Here is a 16,233-nt window from a genome sequence, read left to right as displayed (position 1 = left end):
AAGATTAAAGGCGGCCGTGTGAACGACATTCGCGAGGAAGGACTGTGGGATTGGTGTGGCTGGTGCAGTTTTTATGTTTGTGTAAAGGATCCTCCAGTCTGTGATCCAGCGAAATGCTAACTACACAAAAAAAGAGACTAACAGGGTAACTGAATTAGGAACAGAATTACGATGAAACAGCTGCAGGGTTCCAGCAGACAGGGAAGATCCAGAAATCTGGAAAAACTTGATTTTCAAAATGAGGTTCTGAAACTTGGAAAACACAAGGAAGTTGACATCATCTTAGTTACAAGAGTATCAGCAATTTTTCATAGTATGCAGTACTGAACTGTTGTAAAACCGGAATGTATTGTAGAATAATAAATTCATGTGCTGTTAATTCCGTATCACTAATATTAAATGTAACCGATTCAAGAACTGAATATTTCTGAAGTACAATCGAACATTATACATAGTTTTTTCCACTACCACATGATAGTTTGATCAAACAAATTTATTTTTATCTTTTTCAGATTGGCAGTGATGGTTACGTAATGTTGACGTAAATTATAATAGTGCCAACTGTATATTGTGCAAGAAAACATTTTATAGTCAATTCAGCACATACGTATGTGTGTTGAAATGTATGTATATTTATAATAATCTGTACTCTAATAGGTATGTTATCTTGCCAGATATATTGATGAGACAGGGAAAAAAGTATGGTGAAACAGGGAAAACTCAGGAAGAAGAGTTTAAGAACCCTGCAAGTGCCACTGATCCATACAGGAAGAGTGAGCAAGCATATTCCTATCTGACCTGCTCGATATCATAGCCATTACATCTCTGTAATGCACTACTTCTAATGCTGAATAAATTAATTACTAAATTAAAAAATATTAAAATTACTACTTCCATGATAAAAGATAAAATTTTTGTAATTTGAGTTAAGTTTTCTGAAACTGCTAATTGATTTAAGTTTCTAGTTAGACTTTGGTGCAAAGTGGCATATTAAGTTGAATTTCGGTGTTAGGTACATGTTGCACTGGGATGCTTTACGGTGTTATTTCGGTTTTATCGCAATTCATCATAAGAAGTATTTGCATTTTGATCCACTACTTGAGAGTAGTACAAAAAGATGCGCAAAAAAATTTATTCATTGCACCTCAAAAAATTATATATGTATACAAAAAGGAGAACAAAACATTCAAACATAAGTTACTTGTATTGAAAATGGCCCCCTCCCCCCACCCCCCAGGGTATGAAAATTAATTTCACTCAGGTGACTACCACATCTATGGTTGACTTGTGTACATACTTGAGGCTAGTCTGTGGGCATCTCATTAGGAAACAAGTGTTACCAACATCAAGTTGGCTAGTGGGCCATATTTAGAACCTTCAGTATTGAACAAAAAATTACTTTATTATTTAATTTAGAAAAAAAAAAAAAACTTCAAATTAAATGTAAACAATTAATGGTTGTGTTGACTCCAGTATAATGTGCACAATATGATGAGATCAGCCATGAATTTTTGCAGCCAGTGCGGTTATAAGCCAACACTCTGTTAAAAAAAAAAAAGGTGACAAATATATACCTGAATGTTGATGTTGGGTCGGTTCCAAAAATATGCAGATTCAAATTCCATCACATTCCATACTCCTTCAAATAATCCTTTTAAAACTCCTACTGACTTGTACACTTAGATACAAAAACCAATGTTACTTTACAAAATATTTATGAGCTATTATTTGCAGTTAATAAGATAGGGAACCAAAAATTGAATTAGGTATTTGAAACCCTCAATATGAATTAAATTGTAATACATTGCTGTAACATATGTTAAATAAATTTTATGTATTTTTAATTTTTATACTGTAACAAAAATGCATTATGTGATTGAATTTAATGCAGAATGGATTCCTGCTGCAACACTTATATTTTAAAATAATGGCAGTTTAGTGTAATGACTATTGTAGTAAAAGAATGTTGTTGTAATGACACTTGCTATTACAAAAATTTGTCCTAATTTTATATATATATATATATATATATATATATATATATATATATATATATATATATATATATATATATATAAATTTAGCTTCCGTATGTATTTGGCCGCAAAACTCGGAAAGTATACGATGGTTTGGATTGAAATTTTTACAGAACATTGCATCTTAACAGAAGAGTGTTTATATGAAATAAAAGTTTGGGAAAATCCACCGGAAAAGTCGGAAAAAAAAGTTTCTATAACTAAATATCATGGTCACCCAACTTAGTTGTGACCACGCTCGACGATGCTGTACCATATTGTCGAAGTTCAAGCACATCAGGCTACTCGACCATTGTGCCTTGACGACTATAATTTACACAAATATGTATATATATATATATATTTCAAGAAAGAATAAAAAACTTTATTTAATTTGAAAGTATATTCTTTCGACTCTATTGATAAAAATACGTTTAAATTAAAAAATATTCAAATTTTTGGAGCACAGTAAAAAAAATGCATTTAACCACGAATATGCGAGTTAAACTTCAGAACGATCCAACAGCAGTCATATTTTCAAGACAATTAATTGAAGTTGGTAACGGCACTGTACCTACAAATCCAGAAACAGGAAAAATCAGCTTATCATCTGATTTATGCAACATCGTAGATTCAAAAGAGGAATTAGTAGACAAGGTATTCCAAAACATCGAAACAAAATTCAAAAATAATGCATGGTTGAGCGAAAGAGCCATTCTAGCGGCTAAAAATGTTGACGTACACGATATGAACAATAGTATTATAAACAGAATCGAAGGTGAAACAATGACATACAAATCTATTGATTCAGTAGTGCACCAAAATGAAGCAGTGAACTTTCCAACGGAATTTCTCAATTCACTCGATGTTCCAGGATTACCACCACATATTTTGAATTTGAAAATTGGTGTGCCAATTATATTGCTTCGAAATATCTGTCAGCCTAAATTATGTAATGGTACACGATTAGTAGTTAAAAAATTAATGGATAATCTTATTGAAGCAACAATTTTGATTGGACTTCATAAAGGTGAAGACGTATTACTTCCACGAATGCCACTTATTCCGACAGATATGGCGTTCGAGTTCAAACGACTTCAATTTCCAATACGCCTTGCGTTCGCTATGACCATCAATAAAGCACAAGGACAATCTTTGCAAGTGTGCGGTTTGAATTTAGAAAATGAATGCTTCTCTCATGGACAGTTATATGTCGGGTGCTCCAGAGTCGGTAAACCATCTGATCTATATGTTTATGCAAAAAATGGGAAAACAAGGAATGTAGTCCTTCCATTAGCTTTACAATAAAAATATTTAAGCTAAACACATTTTTATTTCTTCTATTACATTCCACAGCCATGCACGGTAAAATATTAAATTAAACAATGAATTGATATTAAACTGTGCCACAGCAAAGCGTGGCCGGGTTTAGCTAGTATATATATAAAGATTTTATTCATTATTAAAGCTCTCTCCATACATTTTCATTGGTGAAATATATTAATTAAATTGTTTTCATCCAATAAAAGAATATCCTAATGGATTAAATAGTAAACCATGATAAATTGAAAATATTTCCAATCAACTGGCTGGATTATCTATTAACTGACTGATCAAAACTCTGATAAAATGATAAAAAATTGGATAAACTAAACAAACCCATATTTAATAGCAAAAACTCCTTGTCAACTGAACAAAAACCCTATTAAATTGGAAATACTCCCTGATTATTTAATTAGTATATGAAAATCCTAACTAATCAAAGAATGCCTAACTAAAGTGGTAAAAATTTTAAACAAAGATATTGACAAACTGACTTTGATACTCCTATTACAATAACACACTACTCAACATTTTGAGATTTTTATATAAAGGAATAATTGACCAGCTTTAATTCCAAAACCACTAGACACTGAATGATTCCATTGGATCAATGTAATCTGGCAACTCCATTGAGTTGGAATTGACCCAACCTACAGCATGTACATGTAACAGAAAATTTTTAGTTTACCTATTGAAATGTGGAGATTCACAATGTACAATATAATGTAGCTCCAATAATATGTATATGTATAAACACACACAGTGGCGGATCCAGGATTTTGGTTTGGGAGGGGCTTGACCCAGTTGAGGCTAGACTCTATCAAGGCAAACACTAAAACAATAGTGGACCCAGATGCTTTTGGAGGGGGCTTGAGCCCCTTAGCCCCCCCTTCTGGATCCGCTACTGCACACACACATACATAAACACATATGTATATACGCACATATATTTTTTTAAAAATAATACTCAAAATTTTCTTTGGAAAAATTATATGTTAGATTATTTTCAACACAGCCTAAAAAAACTTTAAATCTAAAAACACACAGAGTAAAGTTTATGGTATTTATACTGCTCTAAAATGTACCACAAATACTCCATTAACAACCAAATACTTAGTTAATTAACTAGTTGCTAATTAACATGTGCAAGCTACAATCACTGATATGTCTGCAACAGCATTAAGCATTCAGAAGTTTAGACACACTAAAGATTTTTACATATCACAAATTGTTTACAGTTCAACATTGACTTGCTAATGCTAAATAAAATAGTTAAATACACACTGTAATACAATTCTTGAGCAAATTGAGAATAGGGAAAATAATAAATAGGTACACACACACACACACATATAAATACGTGTATCTTTGCAAATCAGCATAACACTTTGCAAAAATATTGACAATATCCTATTACATAGTATTCACATTAATTTAGTTGATTATGGATACCTAGCCTCTTTAAAAATTTTTACAATAAGTTATGACACAAACATTTCTTAATATGACACTGCTTCAAAAATATACTATGTGTGTCAGTTCTGAGATATTAACTTAGCATGAGAGAGACTAAAATGTTTAAATACTGACTAAATGATTTTTAGAATTCAATACCTAACTTATGAGAGGTTTACTCTAATACAAACACTACTTTGATATAGTACTACCAAAGAATATATTACTTCCTATAAACTCTAAATAAATAGGTTAATTCAATTATATAAACATAGATCAGCAACAAGTAAAATAAAAATAGTATTTCCATGTCATTAGTGTTACAATAGTAAACTTAAGTAGGGGAAGAAAATAGTTATACGCTTATTTTATTAAGAGCATGCCTCCCATTTTAGGTCATGATTTTATATTAATATTAATCACTGATCAACTTTTAGACTTTTAATTGTTTAACTTTCACGAAATGAAAAATATATACATTGCGTACTTTTTGCATAATTAGCTGCCAAAGTTACATTTCTAATGTTTTTGGGTTGTACGAATAAGGATAATTTAATTTATTGAAAAAATGAAACTGCAATGCCACTGGCTACATGTTTGTCTGTAATTACTGTAAATATAAAATCTGGACCTGAAATGGGAGGCACCCCCTTAACCTCTTAGTACCTAGTTCATTTGGTTCACTTTTTTATGTTTAATTAGATATATACTGAAATATCTTCCAAACCTAATAGGTGGGCTTCTTATAAAAAAAAACTCAATATACCTAATACAAAATTAAATTAAGAAATCATAATCTCAAGAACTAACATTTTTTTTTTAACAACTGACCTCAATACTTCAAGTAGTAGTATTTCACACTCTTGCTAAAGAATAATTAAAAACATTTTAGGTACCAGCATACACTAAAACATTGGAGCACAGAATCCAGTTGAGTATTATTAAACTAACTGCATTTACAATAAAATTTTTCTATCAACCATGCAAGAAGTAATCTAAATCGAAAGTGTTATTTCACCTGAAACCGCACAAATATAAAATTACATTTTTGTTCGTTAAAATGTTATTCAGTTGTTAACTATATGCATTATAATCAGGGCACAACTATGTGCTGAATCACTGTAGGATTTAAAAAAAAAAAAAAAGTATTCTATTTATTTAGATGAAAATCTCAGAATGAGGACAAATGACAGTGAAGATTAGATAATTAACATCAAGATAAATAAAGTTTTTTTAATAACTGTGCACCAACATAAAATCATACAGGACCTAGTATAATTAGTAATTAGGACATGTCCAACAGTTTGACTCCATGTATGAATTAGATCAAAGGGTATCACAAACAAAAAAATGTAAAATGTGTGCTCAATTGAGTCCGTGATTATAAGTTCTTAGTATATTTAACTTTGGGCCATTAAAGTATTTTCAACGAGGATCACATAGCTTGCTTGAGCTCGGCTACAGAAAGTGTGTGTGATAACCACGTAAACGTGCAAAAAAACTAAATAACAAAATTTATACCACTATGTGCTGCTTCTCTCACTAATAAATAATACTGTTATGAGAAAAAAAATTAAAATGTCACAAAGGATAAGTCCCAAAATGTGGAAAAGCTTAAACACAGTCCGTGCTAATAAAGTGGATATTTTTTAATATCTAAACTAGGCCCAAAGTGTAAAAAAGTGTGAGCCGAGATAAACAATAATACTTACAAAATCAAAACCACAAGATACCTATTGTTTCGCAAGAGCGAGTTCGCAATAAGTTTCGAGAAGCTCTGTTGCGGTGTCTGCAAAGCAACTCACTCTCCAATCACCAAACATTTCCACTGAAGGCCCGGTGTTGTAATAGTCCCAGAGCACTTTCAGGTAGTAGAAATCAGAAAGAGAGCAATTGTTTACTGCTACCGTAGCCTACCTTGTAACAGAACAACTGATTTCGCTAAAGTTGAGTAAAAAAAAAAAAATCTGTGTGAAATTGATTGCATAGTTGTGCCAAAAAGAAGTAATTATTTAATAATTTATGTATACAAATTTTCACACAATTTTAAATTGATTCTCGTTGACCAAAGATTTAACAAAAATTGGAGGTGATGAAATTTCAGTTGGTTTCATGAATGTAGTTTTTTCACAGTTAATATGGGTTTATTAAGTTTTCTGTTAATTATTAAGTATTTGATCTTATTTTAAGATCGTAAAATGTATGTGACTGCTTATAGGTTTTTGTTTAATGTCGAGCCTTACATGTTTTCGATTCCACAATCATTATTGAATAAAGTCCATGAAACCGTAACTCGAATTTACTGTACATAACTTGAGGCTTATATCTTTCAAAAGTACCGAGAATCACAACTGAGATTTGAGACATTCCTATTTAACTATGATGAATGCAATAGCCATAATTTTTCGGATACTTGTAAACCTTTCTTTCACTAGTGAATTGGCTTACCCTAATAAGAATACATTTTTTGGTAAGTGAAGGCAAGGAAAATGACAGTCCTCATTCGCACTCGGAGCACAACAGAATCTTTGGGTCACAAACTTGGTCGCAGGTCAAGGTCACAATATATCACATTCTTGCAAAAACTGCTAAATAAAATATTAAAAAACTTGGCAAGTGCAATCAGGAAATGTGATTTACAAAATATTTACTCCTAACCTATTTTAGTTGGAAGTACATTATAAGTCATTTATGTATACATATAAATATCAAATATATTATATATTGAACATTAATTTCATATTATTTTTACAATAATCACTTTCTACATATTAAAGAGATCTAAAAGAAACAAACAATCTCCTACATCTATATACTTTTATAAATAATATAGAACTAAAAATTAATATCGTAATGTTCTTAAAGAACTCTAAACAAAAATACACTGCATGCATATGTACAATTTGTTTTCAACACACATTTTAATGTACATATTAAAAAAGCTTTTATAAAATTCATATAGAATTTAAAGTAAATCTTTGGTAAATGTTTCTGTGAAAATTTATTTACAATTTATCAAGATATATAAATACAAAAAAGATTATTGAAAACAATAGAAACCTGTTTGACATTTTTGCGCAAAAAAAAAAAAAAATCTTGCAGATTTCGATACAAAGGAACTATGAAACCAAATTTCTTTTATGCTGAAAATTGAAATGTTCAACCCCTAATGTATAAGGAAAAGCAATTGGTGGGCAATAGGTGATTGAGAACATTTAGAAACTCATTAACAAGAAACCTAAGCAATACATGAACAAATTGTAAGTCGAACAGACATCTAAATACAATTGCCATTATTGGATTTACATAGATAATTAATTCAGTTCCCTTCAAGACTATGTAAAAAATTCAATTTACAAAATAACAACATTTTTCATTAACCTGAGCTTAGGCCTAAGCACACGACTGCAAAACCACAAATGCAACTAAACAGTCTCGATACATCTCATTACTTACTTCAGGTACACCCTGTGCAAATTAATGGATTCAAAGTGTTCACAGGATTGCAATGTTTCCAGGTACTGTACATCTTCAGGAACGTAGCAACTGATGATATTTTCTTCAACTATTGCCACTTAATGGCCTATAGTAAATTCGAGCATCTTCCATCTCTTCTGAACTTTTATTCTAAGCTATTTAATAAGGTTCGACAATGCATAAGAAAAAATAATTTAGCCATTCTTTTAATTGGTTGAACAATTTGGTATTTTGCACATATTATTTCCACTACGTATGAATAATTATTATTTGCTGCAATGACTTTGTGCTTTTCTGTTCCGTCAAGAAGTTACGGTAAATTTTTTTAAATCTTATGTATTGCGTAGTAATAATAATAAAAACATAAAATCTAAACTAGCCCAAAATAATGAAGGTGGAATACAGGGGAAAGTACCATCAGAACAAACAAACAAACAAACAAACAAACAAACAAACCACAGAATGCATATTGAAGCAGTATTATGTTGCGAACACATTAAGAATCTTGTCATAAAAGTAATGGTTACTGAAATGGAAAGGTTCTCTATGAATAATTAAATCAAGGATCATGTTTTTACAGTGCTCAACCAACAAAAATACTGATGAGAATTTTAATTGTTTATGCATATTTTAATTTATAATTATTATTTTAATGTGTTTATATATATATTTTCTTATGGTAGTTTAAAAAAAAAAAAAAGGAGAAAGAGGAGCTCATTTGTTAGTCTAGTTTCGTCCACGTTTTAACATATATTTTTTTGTTGGTTTTATTCTGCAATAGAGCCTCCAGTCTTTCACGTGACAAATAAAAGTAATAGTTTTTCAGTTGTAGGTTCTGTTTATTATTAAGGTGGTTTAAAGCTTCAAATGTAAAAGTAACAAAAATAATAATAAATTGTGTAGTGACTTCCTCCCTCTACTGCTAATAGCAGGAAACTCATAGCATTATCTTAGTACAAGTCGTATTCCTCACGTCAGTTGTGTACGTTTGCCAATAAACACCGCCCACCACGATGACTAGTTCAGTTTAAAACGGGGTGATGACTGTAAAACTTGTCTAGATCTGATGTAAAACATTCAGCCACAAACACACACCATTACTCAGCAACCCTAACATGCAATTGCACATTTTCCTAGTAGATAAGACACGGCGACAGATGGGATGCAGGTCTCCATTTCTCTTCCCTCCGCCTTCTTAACCAAGCATGCACACACTGGACAGGAAAAAAGTAACGAATCATGCTACGCCTCTACTGTGTCACGTTTTCCCAAGCTATAGATAAAAAAACAAAACCATAAATATTACATGCAACAAAATATAATTGACAATTTTTTTGCAGAACAAATGTAACAAGTAAACACACAAGTCTGAGACTTTATAGAACAAATGAGTTCTGGGTTATACTTTTGCACAGCACTTACATCACATTTAGGTCCATTGTACCCCTTTGCTTGAGTGTTCTACATGTCTATCATTTTAAATTACAACTAAAAATACTGCTCATTGCACATGCTTATTAAACTCATATTTTATATTGTACTTGAATGTTACACTTTCTTTTCTTTCCACCAACAGAATAAGTTATAGTTCCCGACAACCAGATGGAAATTAATTGCGGCCAATTGCTTACTCCTTTTAACAGATAGCTGACCAGAAATACAGATAGCTAACCGAAAGAGTTAGAATGTAAATTTTTTTTACAAATGAGAATGTACAAGAGTGGTCTTCAACATATTTTTTTTTTGAGAAAGATGTTCACATATATAGGCACTGCCAAAGAGTGATACTATGAAACGAGCATGTTTTTTAAGATTTGAAAATTGTTCTTTTTCAACATATTTTGAGTAAAATATAAAAATTTCTATACTCATAAATCTGTCTTTAAGTCATATTACACAGTTGTTGAATAAGCTCCATTCATATTTTATTGCTTGCATCCTTTACCATCTAATGAAAATATGCTGTACACATTTCCATTGGATCTGAAATATTCAAAATTCACAGTAAAGTTGGACCTTAGATCAGTTAGTATGTGCCTACATTCACACTGGGATAGAATTGTGAAGTGAATAAAGTCTCTTTTTTTCTCTCTAATCATCCCACAAACTAAGTTTGATTTCAAATATCTTTACTTGGTAAACAAGGTCATGAACAAAACTGTTCTTACCTTGCTGCCGTAAGTACAAGTAGTTCAGATACACATTAATATCAGTATGGTATACAAAGTTAGCCCTCCATTGCAAACTGCGACAGCAATGCTATGCATACCGAAGTGGGATGCATGACTGAGGGAGTGTATTTAGTTCTCATAAAATTTAACAAAATACTCTCAGCACAGGTGGATCAATTACAATTTGTGTCAATTAAATTATATACTTTCAACATTCCTAATCTATCATGTAGCAACTTCCTTGCTGAACTTCAAAGAGTATCAGTTTTATTGTATCTTTTAGCACAGATTTAGCTGCATTGATTGCATTCTTATATATACTTGCTTACTTCTATTTCTGTGATGTCTCATTTCGACAATGTGATAACTGGAAACAGATCTGTGTAGTGATGAAAGCAGGAAAGTTACAAAAAGTGCCACCAGAAATCTTTTTTTGGACGTACTTGTGGAAGTTGTAAAAAAAAATAAGGCTCGGTGGAACATTTTCAGCAGGTTACAAAAAGAAAATCATCTGGCAGGCCACAGATTTGAGTACACTAATGTACAGTATTTAAATAGAATTTTGACACAGATATTTTACTTAAATTTACTACAGTTGTCATTCTGTGTGTTACTGAACTAACTGTACTACTGATATATGTATGTTATATTGTGCAAATTTTGAAATATACACTCTGAAACTATGAGGTACAATGTGGAACTGATTTATGCTTCTCTATCATTTTGAAAGCAAGCCTACTAGTTCTTGTTACAATTTTACATCCACAGTTCAAAATTTCCCACTTGAGGCATTGAGTATCAAAAGCATTAAAGCATGTTTTAAGAATTGAAAATCTTTGGTTTTAAATTGTGGAACTGTCCGTTACTAGTTTTTACTAACATTTTTTCAATTTTTTGGTAAGATTGGCATTAGTGTTTTTTTGTAGTTGACGAAGGCAAGAAAACGTGGTGCACATCTGTGACAGTACGTGATGTCATGGTCGTGAACCAAACTGTAAAAATATCAGTACATGCGAGAATCAATTGATTTCCTTCATCTGCCAAGGAAATTCAGTAATGAGTTGTCGGTTCACGACGATTCAGAATGAGATTAAGTTGGTCGAGGGCTCCGCAAGGCAACGCCCCACTGCGGAGCCGTGACGGGAGAGGAGGCACACATCGCTGGGCCTCAGTTTGAGTCGGCAGGGGCCGGGGTCTTGCAGTAGCAGTACTTGCGGAGATGTTCCGCCGAGGCCTCCACGCAGTGCGCTGCCGACCCGTACCTGTTGATCCGGCTGATGTCCGACACCTGCACGAGAACAAGAAATGAAGAGACCTCAATTAAAGCAATAAGTACAGTGGAGTCTCGATAATTGGAAATGACTGGGACCCGACCCTTTTTGGATCACCAAATTTTTTGGATTAAGCAAAATGATTCTTAAAATAAGTTTCGTAAACTAAAAATAATTTGCTCCGCGTTTAACATTACTGTCTGTTTTCATTTCATTACAATGTTTTATATTTTCTAACTGGTTACAGTTCACATTTGGTATTCCCGTTAAAACTATATTGACGTCGATAATCCGAAACAACTTCTAATCTGGCTTGGTTGTGTTTGTGAACGTGTTGGAATAAAGGTCTTTTGCTGTACTACATGAATTTAAATAAACATTTTTCATCGCCCAACACAAGTCCCCTTCTGTAGATGAGAAGGGGGAGACGATACACGAGTGTAGTTGTGCAACATCAGAAATGGAGGTAAAGTACAAAAGCACGCCAGCAGCAGTGCCGACGTCACCTGGCCAGGCAGTGACAGAAGCTCGGGACACCAACAAGTGCACGCAATGACGTAGCTGCCAGGGAAGAAGACGAGAGAGAGACCCGCACTCACCCGGGTGGCGAAGGTGTCGTCGGCAATGTCGTACCGGACGGAGACCTCGAAGAGGCCCCCTCCGGGGCTGGTGGCCAGCTTCAGCTGGTACACCTCCTGGGCGACCGGGGTGTGGGCGCTCAGGTCCGCCACGAAGCCGTCCATGTCCGCGTTGCGGCGGAAGTTGAGGAGCTGGTGGTTGGGCACGAGCCTGGCCGCCCACGTCACCTTGTCGAGGTAGAGCGGCGCGCATAGGTCCTCCTGCTCGCTGGTGTATCTGGAGCGGCAACGCGGCGCCACGCCATCCAATCACTACAGCCTCACCATGTTTCTTTTTTTGCATTTGAATGCCATTTTCGATTCAGGGAAATTCTTACAGATATAAGCTACACCATGGTGTCCATACAACTCTGCAAAACAATTTCCCCGACTTTTCCCTGACCAAAATTTAAAATTTCCTTTATCTTTTTTTCTTAAAAATAATTGAACTATTTAGTGGGTTTCTGCAAAAAAAAAAAAAAAAAAAAAAAAAAAAAAATACAGTTTCACCCTTCCCATAGCTGGCCTAGAATTATACAACAAAAATTAAAATTAAAACAGAACCTTTATGTGTTTAAGACTATGCACTAAAATACCATAAAAAAAAAAAAACTTTGCAGTCTGGAGCATGAAATGTTCCCCACAAATTGTTACCTCTGTGGAATTACCCATGTATTTTCTAGGACTTCCAAGTAAATTTCCTGACCAATTCTGACTTCCCTGACTTTCCAGGACGTGGAAATACTGTATACAGAAAGTCCTCTGTTTACGTCGGGGTTACGTTCCTGAAAACCGCTACGTAAATAGAAACGACGCAAAATGAGCCATGTTTCATGCCACCGGCCGGCCACGGCCCAAGGTCGGCCGGAAGCGCTGGCATACAGACGTGACAACGGGCAATTTTATCAGCAAATGACAACCGACAGCATGGGAAACAAGTCCAACTAGTACTTCTCAGCTTTATAGAATGGTTATTTAACCAGCTGCTTTATTACCTTTATTGATTGAAATATAAAGCAGCGGAGAGCAGGAAGCATCCCTCATGATGTATGATAAGATAAGGCGGTGAACGTGTAGCTTACGCTACATAGCATAAATTAACTACCGAAGGAAACAAAGAATTATAAACGAATTATATACGGTGTTTTGGTTAAAATAAAGATTTTGCGGTCATTGTAAACGACGTTATTGTGAATCGGCGACAACTTAAATTGAAACATGAGTACTCAAACATTAGCGACGTTAATCCGAAACGACGTAAATCGGTACGACGTAAATAGAGGACTTACTGTACTTAATCTACTACTGCTTGTAAAACTTCAGGCATGTACTCATATTACATATTTCTAAAACTTTTTGCCAGACTAATTACACACGGTCACACTCCAAAGACTCATTTGCTGAGTTTGTACAGCTGGATAACTATTGTAACTTATCTCCCATTATCACATTTTCAAAATATTTCTTCATTTCTTCAAAAAAATCCAGCACAGAAGAAAAATATCCCTCAAAATTTAAAGTTGTAAGTGTTGCTGAGCTTTAACAGGATATAAAAATAAGAAGGAAGTTCTAACCACAAGTAACATCTAATTCTTTTCACCAACTGAGTTGGGTTGAGTGTGAGCGGCAATGCAAATGCACACTATTAAAAAAACCGACCCTCCCAAGGAACAAGCGGGAAGAACGTACGTGTCGCACACTCACTCATTGATGAACTTTACGACGGCTTTCGCCGCCTTCTTCACCATGTCGTCATGAAGGCTGACCTCCTGCCACTCGAGACACGCGCACCAGTGGGGCTCGATGAACGCGTTGGCGCACGTGCGCTCCAGCGGGACCTGCGAAGGGACGTCCGCCACTTGCGAGCACGGAGCGAGGTCGCTCGGTTGCAAGACCTGGGTTCAGATCCCGGTCTGGCATTCCCGTTCAGTTTTCCACGCTTTCTGAGATCACTCCGGGCAAGTGCTGAGACAATTCTTTGCTACAGCTAGGAACATGAGTATGTAGTGAACTGTTACGAAACCAAACTAACACAAATTCCATGTCAATACACCATTTAACAACGAAAAGCAGAACAATACACTAGCAATGTGCAAATACTTTTTATTTTTATTTTTTTTTCCATTTTGAGTCAAAGTTGAAGATGAATATATAATATAGTCTTTGCCAAATACAAATTCGAAGAGCACTTAAATACTTTTCAACTTTAAGAAAACTCCATGTATACAATTTTGAATGGTTAAGTTAGTGTTCACAGCACATCCTGTATACCACACATTTAGGAAGAACAGGACAAATTCACAAGCTAACAAACTGCCACTGCTTGTCAATAAAAATAAGAAGAAAAAAATGGCAAAACTAAAATCAACATACGTAAAAGCAAGACTATGCAACTTTTCAAATTTATCGAAAACAGACTTTGTACGAATTCTAAATTATTGTGTCAAAAATTTTGCTTTTTTCTGTTAAATGTTTATGTATACAACACTCAATAAACATTAAAAAAATGGTCTTAAAATTTGTTGAGCAAGGATTTGAATTTTTTAATAAAGCTCTATTCCCCTGAGATGAGATAAATGGTTAGGTTTCTGGCTGTGAGAAACAGTTGCTACACATTATCATTTTACATTGCTATATCATACACCATAAATAACAATAACCATTCACATGTCTTCAATGTATGTTTTCCCCCTTCAAAATTGCTGCCCTTGAGAAATAGCAATGTTATTTATGTCTGTATGCTTTAAAATCACAGTAAACATTAGGCAGTTAAGTAATATAAAAACCTCATTTTCTCATACATAACTAAAATATATGACCAATATAAACTTATTGTTGAAGAGAACTTCAAAAGAGTAACTTGACATTTGCGTGTAGTTTTGGACCACATACTAGGTATTTATTAGCTTTCAAACTTATCCACGCAGTATTTGTATTTTCAAGGATTTTTATTTTAGAGCTTTTATCAGTATAGAAACAAAACTAAAATATTATTTTTACAGAAATAAATAGTTTACACGCTACAACTCTTTATTTATCCATGATCTAGATACTAGCCCTAACTCGATGCTCAGAGCATCAGACATTTGGGCAGGGCTTCATTCAGTCTCATAAAGTCTTTATCTAGAGAGCTTTGCAACCAACAGCCTAATTAGGTCTCCCCTACTCGGAGCCCATGATAGGTTAAGCCCTGAATGAAGTGACGATGGTTTGGTCTCACCGCCATTACGGAGAGCAGGTGACGCGTGAGGTGCACCCACCTCCTTGAAGAGGCTGATGGAACGGTTGCGGATGTCCCCCTTGACCCCGCCCGAGTAGTGCAGCACGTCGAGCAGCGTGGGGTGGATGTCGAACGGGCTGGTGAGGCGGCGGGCGTTCAGCCTGAGCGCGGCGACGAGCTCCGGGTGTGCGCGCTGCACCCACCGCGGGAGCACGAAGCCGAACATGGGCATTCGCTCCTCCTGCTTGCCCTGCTGTGTGTTGCGGACGTCCTCGAACCTGCCGGCACCACCCCATGAGACCTCGCGGTGAAGGTTCCATCCTTGTTTCCCTCGCTTGGTGAATTAATTCATTTACTTATTTTCAAGTTAAACCTCCCTCTTCACAGGCGGCAGGGTAAATCCAAGTAAAAAAGAGAGAAGAATAAATAAATTTCAGACAACCATAAGACTCTTTGCTGAATATTTTGTCGCCATGTTTGTTACAATTATGAACCTCCATTGTGTACTTTATTGTTAAGTTAAATAATATAATTAGTGAATATTTTGTTTAGTCATTCAAGTGGATTACTGAGGTGGTATTTTCAATTCCAACACACCTAGTGGTCATGCACCAATTTTGTTTTATATTATCGTGGTTTCACGACTCGTCGAAAACCATATCATTAGAGATGGCAACTCACGAC

General features: G+C 34.5%; 1 protein-coding gene across 16 annotated transcripts in view; it reads right to left on the bottom strand.

The window, feature by feature from the left end:
• Window positions 1-9,572: 9,572 nt before the first annotated feature.
• The window catches only part of LOC134537536 (uncharacterized), a 41,524-nt gene continuing 34,863 nt past the window's right edge, over window positions 9,573-16,233 (bottom strand). For 10 of the 16 annotated variants that reach the window (XM_063378063.1, XM_063378067.1, XM_063378065.1 and 7 more), the window contains 3 exons: window positions 15,590-15,827; window positions 14,034-14,167; window positions 11,323-12,567 (listed from right to left, as the gene is read on the bottom strand). In XM_063378063.1, coding sequence (XP_063234133.1) covers window positions 12,096-12,567; window positions 14,034-14,167; window positions 15,590-15,827 — 844 coding nt within the window. In that variant the 3' untranslated portion in view covers window positions 11,323-12,095. Of the gene's footprint in view, window positions 12,794-14,018; window positions 14,168-15,589; window positions 15,828-16,233 lie in introns of all 16 variants that reach the window. The other 6 variants (XM_063378066.1, XM_063378068.1, XM_063378073.1 and 3 more) reach the window with 4 other exon arrangements.

Source organism: Bacillus rossius, chromosome 12 (assembly GCF_032445375.1).
Source record: "Bacillus rossius redtenbacheri isolate Brsri chromosome 12, Brsri_v3, whole genome shotgun sequence".
NCBI classification, from domain to species: Eukaryota; Metazoa; Arthropoda; class Insecta; order Phasmatodea; family Bacillidae; genus Bacillus; species Bacillus rossius.
Note: the sequence above shows the minus strand (reverse complement) of the source record. Positions and strands in the feature narration are given on the sequence as shown.